This window comes from the organism of the source record quoted next, assembly GCF_019968985.1.
Source record: "MAG: Porospora cf. gigantea B chromosome Unknown PgB_NODE_1231_length_6925_cov_117.768, whole genome shotgun sequence".
NCBI classification, from domain to species: Eukaryota; Apicomplexa; class Conoidasida; order Eugregarinorida; family Porosporidae; genus Porospora; species Porospora cf. gigantea B.
In genome coordinates this window covers 1-6925 of record NW_027178594.1, presented here as the reverse complement: position 1 = coordinate 6925, position 6925 = coordinate 1, and the positions used below count along the sequence as shown (strand labels likewise).

Sequence of the window (6925 nt, the reverse complement as noted above, 5' to 3'; positions counted from 1 at the left end):
AGCCCAGGAAGCAGCCGTCTATCCACTGGACGAGTCGCAAAGAGCGTATCTCCCCTTACCAAAAGTAGCCCAGGAAGCAGCCGTCTATCCACTGGACGAGTCGCAAAGAGCGTATCTCCCCCTACCAAAAGTAGCCCATTAAGCAGCCGTCTATCCACTGGACGAGTGGCAAAGAGCGCATCTCCCCCCACAAAAAGTAGCCCAGGAGCCAGCAGCCGTCTATCAACTGGACGAGTGGCAAAGAGCGCATCTCCCCCTACCAGAAGTAGCCCAGGAGGCAGCCTACTTTCCACCCGCTTGACGCCAAGCGCAGGAGGCAGTGAGTCCGCTTCCGCCTTGTCAGCGGCGCAGAAGGCATCCAAGGCGAAGGAAAGAACGACCAGCAAGTCTGCAATCGCGGTGAAACAGACGACCACAGGACCCAAAAAGGCCAAGTCAAAGGTTGGGAAGGAAGAAGTTAAGAAGACGGCCGATGACAGCAGCGTCACTGTACCAAAGAAAACCAAGTCATTGAAAAAAACCAAGTCATTGGCCCGAGGAGCTACCCCCAAGAAGAAAGACAGCAAAAAGGGCTTCTCACCCCCACTCACAGCAAAATCAAGCTATGAACCCCCCACCAGGAAGCAAACAACGGCAGCCTCGCACACCAGGAAGCAAACAATTTTGAGGAAGGCGACCGGCGCCTCGTCGTCAGCATCCGACGGTGACGCAATCAGGTCCAGCTCAACGCTACGGAGCTCCAGTAAAATTCCTTCACGGTCCCCCTCCCAGAAGAAAACTGAGGAGAGCAGCTCTTCTCCGTCTTCCAATCTCTCGAAGGCGGAGAGCCCTGAGCGGAGCTCCATTACAGTCAGGAAAAAGAGCAGCGAAGTCAGTCGTCCAGTGGCGGGAGAAGCACCGGGCAGCGCTGCGGAGCCCAGTGAGGAGTCTGTCCCAACACGAAGCTCAGTCTCTCCAGCCCAGAGACCTACGAACGAGAAGCTGGCTGAACCAGAGGCCGACGAGCCCCTAAAGGTAACAGAGACCCCAATTGGCCTTCCTAATCGGCCTCCCAATCGAAAGAAGTCCCTAGATAAGAAACGACCGAAACAGACTCTGGCTCCCAAGAAGAGTAATGCAGAGGGAAGCAGCTCCGCGCCATCGAAAGGCTTGCGGAAGAAACGTAGCAGTGCGCCTGCTCTGCCCAGCCGTAGCATCTCTGGTGTCCAAGTGGAGAAGCCAAAGCAGTCGAAAGCTTCAAGGACTCCCTCACCTCGGACCAACGCCTCAGGACCAGTACCGGATATCGACGCTGTCAAGACTCTGAGTACCGAGGGCAGCATGGTCTCGGTTTCAGGCATCGCTCAAGTGGCCTCCATCGTGCTGCAGAATGCATCGGTGAGTCCCTTACTCGCTGATAACAGACGTCTGAATATGCGCCCATAGCCAAGGGGACGGGGGTGGTTATGAAAGAGATCACGCCCAACAAGGAGGCTGTGCGCTCCAACCCCCTTCCTTGGGACAAGCGCAGCGTCGTCAAGTTGGTTGATCGAGTCGTCGCTCTGCAGAGCACTAAGGTTCCTGTCTATGGTGACGGGCCGCCAGCTCCTGTTGCCAAGAGAGGGCTGAGGTGGGCCTCTCCCTGTTGCAGTGTCCAGCTGCAAGCCGAGCCTGACGATAGTGACAGGCCAGACACAATAGTTACGCCCGGAAACTGAGTTCATAGCAAACCATCTAGGAAGTCGTCATTAATCTCGTGCATCAGTCGCTCCTCGAGCGCCGCTGCCTGCGTCAGGTGCGCCTTGAACACTGTCGCGAAAGACTTTTTCGGTCGGGGAGCGCGCTCCGCCGGTTCTACAGGAACTGCTGGCTCAACTTCCGCCGCTGGCTCAAGTGGTGTCTGTCTACGTTTCTCTTGCATGTACTCGGCCACGATGTCCTCCTCAGACTCCACCTCCTGGTCGAATGCTGATGTATCCACTGCAGGGGTTCCTGACTCGCGGGCCTCTGCTGAGAGCGGCGTGTAACCCCGTCTGTCGCTTGCCGCGTCCACGAACTTGCGTCCTCGGCTCATGAGGCTGCTGACGGTCCCCGTCATGGATCCAATGAGCGACTTGTCTAGCTGCAGCTCTGTCACTGGAGGCGTCAGCGGCCGCACTGTGAACGGCTCCAGACTGCTGGACATCTTCACAAACGACGCCGGAGGCGCGGGTAAGTGTGGACTCGGTCGCGGACTGTCAGACTGGGGCAGGTAGTCCAAGGCCACCCGGAATTGCGGCCTGTAGCGGCTATCCAGTCCGTCCAGCTCGCCTTTCGTCAGCACCAGCGGAGCCTCTTGCTGCGTTAGGAAAAACGTGTTCAACTCGGCTTCGAAAGCGATGACACCCCTAAGAGTTTGCATCTGACTGGGACAGGAAGGACGAGCGAAAACCCGTACACGGAGGAGGAATGTGCCGCTTAGCTTTTCGTCCAAATAGAAAACAATCTTGTTGTCAGATGCGAAGAGCGTGCTCTTAGTGGGCTGGGCGGAACCGGCGAGGCTTTTGAGAAGGGCTTCTCGCAAAAATGATTCTGTTGAATACAGACACATCTCGTCCTTCCAAATTTCGATGAACGCCAAAAAAGGTCTGAGATGCAGAACTCCGTGGGATGACTCCTTCTTGCGACTCAGTAGGCTACCACGAGAGATATCAGGCGGATTGTAAACGGTAAGCGAGTTTAACCGTACATCTGGTGCATCTTGAACAAACAAGGTGAGGTCGCCAGGTCTCAAGGCGCCAAACTGCGTGAAGCTCCAGAGGTATACCCACTTTGTAGAGCCTCAGGCGGTTGCCATGGTAGAAGTACTCCAGATGCCGTATTTGAGAGGGAGCCAAGATGGCAGTGGGCACGCCTAGCTTCTCACAGGTGAAGATTAACGCTTCATCGATGGAGGAACAGAACGATGTCCACATCAGAAAAGCAATGGCGAAAGCCGCTGGCTTCGAGATGCTGTGAAGCGAGTGGACCAACACCACGTTCTCCTGGTGCTCTGAGAGGCAGTTTGCCGCCATGGAGCACGTCTCCAGCAGCGTTCCCACATCGACATGCGAGGCACAGGGTGCGTCAACGCACGAAACTCCTTCCTGGGACAGGCAACTGGGACCTGTTGCCAAATTTATCACAAGCGCATACCCTCTCCCCCTTTGTGACTTCAGGAAGGAGGAGATCCGCTCACAATCCTTCGATGGGTACTCCGCGACAAATACTCGTTTGAGAACGGGCTTGACTGACGCTGGCGGCGCTGCGTCATGCAGACCGGAAGACGCTACCATGTACCAGCTCCGCCACTGCCTTGGCTGCGCGGTCCAGAAAGGAGCCTACTGCTTGGGTGGGCAGGAAGCGCCTGAGGTCGTCCATTGTAATTCTGTCACGAAGCTAGGGTAAGATGCGGATCGCATCTCGGTGAAGCCAGGTGTGGGAATAATTACGCTTTAGCGCGGTATGGTTATGAATGAGATGGAGTTTGGGCTGGACTGGATTCTTGAGAGCCTCCTAGAAGTCGAGTCCTTTCCAAAAACGGTACCTCAAACTCCTCCGCCCAGCCGAAGCCCCCCCATCGCCCGACAACGAGGGCGAGAGCAGCCTCTCTCTTCAATGCACGTGTATTTGCCCTCTCCGCTACTCGACAGGGAGCCCCCTCTGGAGGAGCGTGCCCCTCCAGCGTCGTTGCTGACCCAGAAGCCGACTCGAACCGGATTCGCTGCACCTAGAACTGACGTGCCAACTCCGGAACAAGTGCAATCTCTGAAATGCCGTCAGTGCCAACGCATAGACAAGCCTGGCGGTTGTGTCTTCGGGGACGAGTGCTACTACGCGCACTCCGTAGAAGAAATGATGGAGGCGCGACGTCACAGTGATGTATTCCATTACGTTTGCCGGTTCTACCAGCTCAACCAGTGCAAGAAGCTCCGTTGTGGATTCCTCCATGAGAAAGTTCCGACCCATCTGTTGCCCCGCTCTTTTGCACGTAGGGTTCGCATGCAAGAGAGTAACGAGAAATCCCAGTAACTGCCGCAATGCGAAAACTTGTGAGCGGCATAACTTCAACCTCAGCGAGTTCGCAGGACTCTGCTAGACCAGCGCAGCTGGCCAGTCGAAACGTAGCTGGGCTGTGTCACGTGCCTTGCAAAACGCATAATAACCGATGGGAAACTTCCTTTCGGTGGCAGATGCCAACAAGCTCTCCACCCTTGGTTTCTATGAAGATCTGTGCTACACCACCATGTCGATGAGGGGGTGGTGAGGTTGAGATCCCCTGCACACAGGCGGTTACGTATGGAGGACGCACACCTCACAGCTGTTGGGCCTGACGTGCCAGATTTCCCCACAGAGGAGGTGCGAGCCGTATTCGGCGTGTTTGACGGCCATGGCGGTCCTCAGGTTTCGAAGTTCGTGGCGAGACACTTCCTCGATATTTGGTCGGAAACAGAGGCCTTCAAACTTGGCCGCCTCGAGCAGTCTTTGAAGGAGGCTTTCGTGGCTGTAGACCGGCGACTTTTAGAGAAAAGCGATGTAGACGAGAACGAGTTGCTCTCTTACTCTTGTTTCTCTGAACCAGGTGTGATCCCGGAGGAATCTCGGACTAGCCGAGAATTTTTACCCTCTGCCAGACCGCCAAAATGTCTTAACTGCGCTTGCAGCCAGCAGATCAAAGAGCTTTTCACCGACATGTCTCTAACGACTACGCTGAACAATAAGACCGCTCTTCGGAAGTTCCAGAGCGAGCCGACTATCGGCGAAGTGAGCCTGCGGCTGCTATCTGACGCAGTCGAAACCGAGTGACGAAATGCCACCGAAGTACGACAGCTGCATATCGTCGCTTGAGACGCTTGCAGAAGGAGAGCAATCCAGACGGAAGCGCATTGCGTCGAAGTTCCGATCACGGAAGAAGAAGATTGACGAGCGCGGCCTGGTTAAAAGTCCCACCGACGACGGTAGCCGACTGTGGAGCTCCGTCCGTCACTCACTGAACCGTCGGAAATCCAGTGCGAGCAGTCCTCGGCGCGCAGGCAGCGACGGTTGTAGCTCAGCTCGCGTCGCGGGGTGCACTGCGGTGGTGGCGGTGCTGACGGCAAGCCGATTAGTAGTGGCTAACGCTGGAGACTCGCGTGCCTTTCTGGGCCGGAGCTCAGGTGTGGTGCCGCTCTCTGAGGACCACAAACCGAATCTACCATTTGAAAAAGTGAGTACGGAAGCCGACATGCACGCAGCTGCGAATTGAAAGTGGCGGGGGCACCGTCGAATTTGGCCGGGTGAACGGCAACCTTAACTTATCTAGGGCTCTGGGTGACCTGCACTACAAACAAGACACCAGCAGGGCCCTTGAAGAGCAGATCATTACGAGCTTACCTGATGTTACCTCTGTGCCGCTATCCGCAGACGATGAGTTCGTGTTCCTGGGTTGTGACGGCCTCTTCGAGTTTTTCTCCAATGAAGACATCTACCGCTTCGTCGCACACAGGCTCGTCTCCGACGCGATTTCCTGTAGGTTCCCTGGTGTTCGGTCCCCAGGCCAATGCATGATTGGGTTGAATGCCGCAGTCAACGACATAATTGCCAGCATGCCCCTGACGGAGGCTCATATAATTCCAGCTGAGATTGTAATTCCCGACACTGGTCCCCTGCCCAGCGATGCTACCCGCGTGAGCGGTATACTGGAGAGGCTGCTCAATGCAATACTGTCGCCCAACCCCACGTTTGTCGATTACGGTTGTGACAACATGACCGCGGTGGCTATCGATCTAAGACCTTTTAGAGGCTGCCCCTGCGCATGTCACCAGAAAGCGCTTCCCATATGTGTGGGTGGAAGTACTGTAGTTTAGGCGGGTCATTTGTTATTCTATGACCCGCGGGTCAGAGACCGCCGTGTTGCTTCGTGACGTGAGCGAAATTTCACCAACGATATGTAATCAACCTGTAGTCGAATCAAATAAAGGTGCACATGCGATTGGCGCTGTTTATCGGACTGGTGGCCTGTCCATGCCTCACTTTGGGCTTAAAGGGAGCTTCGGAGTCTCCCGATGCCACGCAGGGCGAGGTAAATGACGACTCATTCAGCTCCGCGCCTGCAGAGCCAGAGACCACGACGGAAGAACCCGAGACAACCACTGCAGAGCCAGAGACCACCACAGCAGAGCCAGAGACCACCACTGCAGAGCCAGAGACCACGACCTTTGAGCCAGCCGCACCGAAAGACGCAGCAGGTTTAAGGTCTCCTTCAACCGCCATACTTGCCCCTTCGACGAATTCTACCGCTCAAAAAACCGTCGGGCTTCGGAATCACTACACTGACCGCTTCGAGTCCGTCGTCGACGACGCCAAATCCTTCACCTCGATATCTCTCAGCACTGAGGATCGAGACCATTGTGGGATGATCTACGGGCTTATGCTGCCGAAGATAGCAGAGCTTGTGAAAGAGGTGAGTGGCGCCCCGAATGATTTGAAGGCCCTGAGCATACTGTTTCGCTCCTTGGCGCCCTACTACGTGACCATTCTTTCGTTGCCTATACTGGAGATCAACGCCCTGAGTGACAACAAGGACGAGCGCAAAGCCTACTTGGAGCGGACGTTTTTGGAGACAGTGAGTGTTGTGCGAGAGGAAATGGACTTCATGGAGGACGTAACTGCCATGAGGAAGGCATTCTTCAACCTGAAGCCGCCTACGATGCTGCAAGGCGCTGTACACACGTTCTGCAATGCCACTGGACCCGGATACGCGCTGCTGCAGTTCCTACGACACAATCAGAAGGATCAGGATCTCGCTCGTCTCTTCGAGTTGTTCAAAAGTTTTCTCCGCTCAAACGTTGCGGATGAGATGTTATCACAGGCCATGCACGCCGAGGCCCTCAAAAGCGACGCATTGTCGGGGTTCATTCAGGAACTGGACGGTCATTTGCGAACACTG

General features: G+C 55.6%; 6 protein-coding genes across 11 annotated transcripts; 4 read left to right on the top strand and 2 right to left on the bottom strand.

Moving 5' to 3' along the window:
- Nucleotides 1-602: 602 nt before the first annotated feature.
- On the bottom strand, nt 603-1340 carry KVP17_002107 (uncharacterized protein; the record flags this gene model as incomplete). Its single annotated transcript, XM_068518078.1, has 1 exon — nt 603-1340. The coding sequence occupies one exon, from the start codon at nt 1338-1340 to the stop codon at nt 603-605; it is 738 nt and encodes a 245-aa protein (XP_068379121.1).
- KVP17_002105 (uncharacterized protein) lies at nt 1321-1697 on the top strand (the record flags this gene model as incomplete). Of its 2 annotated transcripts, XM_068518075.1 has the most annotated exons (2): nt 1321-1377; nt 1404-1697. In XM_068518075.1, 2 exons carry the CDS (start codon nt 1321-1323, stop codon nt 1695-1697), a joined length of 351 nt encoding a protein of 116 aa, XP_068379118.1. The 2 variants fall into 2 exon arrangements, with proteins under 2 accessions (XP_068379118.1, XP_068379117.1); XM_068518074.1 differs by lacking the exon at nt 1321-1377 and having other exon boundaries at nt 1446-1697.
- Nucleotides 1698-1699: 2 nt separating this feature from the next.
- KVP17_002106 (uncharacterized protein) lies at nt 1700-3378 on the bottom strand (the record flags this gene model as incomplete). Of its 2 annotated transcripts, XM_068518077.1 has the most annotated exons (3): nt 1700-2761; nt 2790-3262; nt 3291-3378. In XM_068518077.1, the coding sequence occupies 3 exons, from the start codon at nt 3376-3378 to the stop codon at nt 1700-1702; spliced, it is 1623 nt and encodes a 540-aa protein (XP_068379120.1). The 2 variants fall into 2 exon arrangements, with proteins under 2 accessions (XP_068379120.1, XP_068379119.1); XM_068518076.1 differs by lacking the exon at nt 3291-3378 and having other exon boundaries at nt 2790-3032.
- An 84-nt stretch (nt 3379-3462) lies between these two features.
- On the top strand, nt 3463-4029 carry KVP17_002102 (uncharacterized protein; the record flags this gene model as incomplete). The annotated part of the gene is made up of 1 exon (XM_068518068.1): nt 3463-4029. One exon carries the CDS (start codon nt 3463-3465, stop codon nt 4027-4029), a length of 567 nt encoding a protein of 188 aa, XP_068379111.1.
- Nucleotides 4030-4165: 136 nt separating this feature from the next.
- KVP17_002103 (uncharacterized protein) lies at nt 4166-5843 on the top strand (the record flags this gene model as incomplete). Of its 3 annotated transcripts, XM_068518070.1 has the most annotated exons (4): nt 4166-4260; nt 4287-4761; nt 4790-5203; nt 5232-5843. In XM_068518070.1, the coding sequence occupies 4 exons, from the start codon at nt 4166-4168 to the stop codon at nt 5841-5843; spliced, it is 1596 nt and encodes a 531-aa protein (XP_068379113.1). The 3 variants fall into 3 exon arrangements, with proteins under 3 accessions (XP_068379113.1, XP_068379112.1, XP_068379114.1); XM_068518071.1 differs by lacking the exons at nt 4166-4260; nt 4287-4761 and having other exon boundaries at nt 4808-5203; XM_068518069.1 differs by lacking the exons at nt 4166-4260; nt 5232-5843 and having other exon boundaries at nt 4297-4803.
- Nucleotides 5844-5962: 119 nt separating this feature from the next.
- Nucleotides 5963-6925, top strand: KVP17_002104 (uncharacterized protein; the record flags this gene model as incomplete). Of its 2 annotated transcripts, none has more annotated exons than XM_068518073.1 (1): nt 5963-6925. In XM_068518073.1, a coding segment is annotated over one exon (963 nt), but the record flags the coding sequence as incomplete, so codon positions are not given. The 2 variants fall into 2 exon arrangements, with proteins under 2 accessions (XP_068379116.1, XP_068379115.1); XM_068518072.1 differs by having other exon boundaries at nt 5963-6908.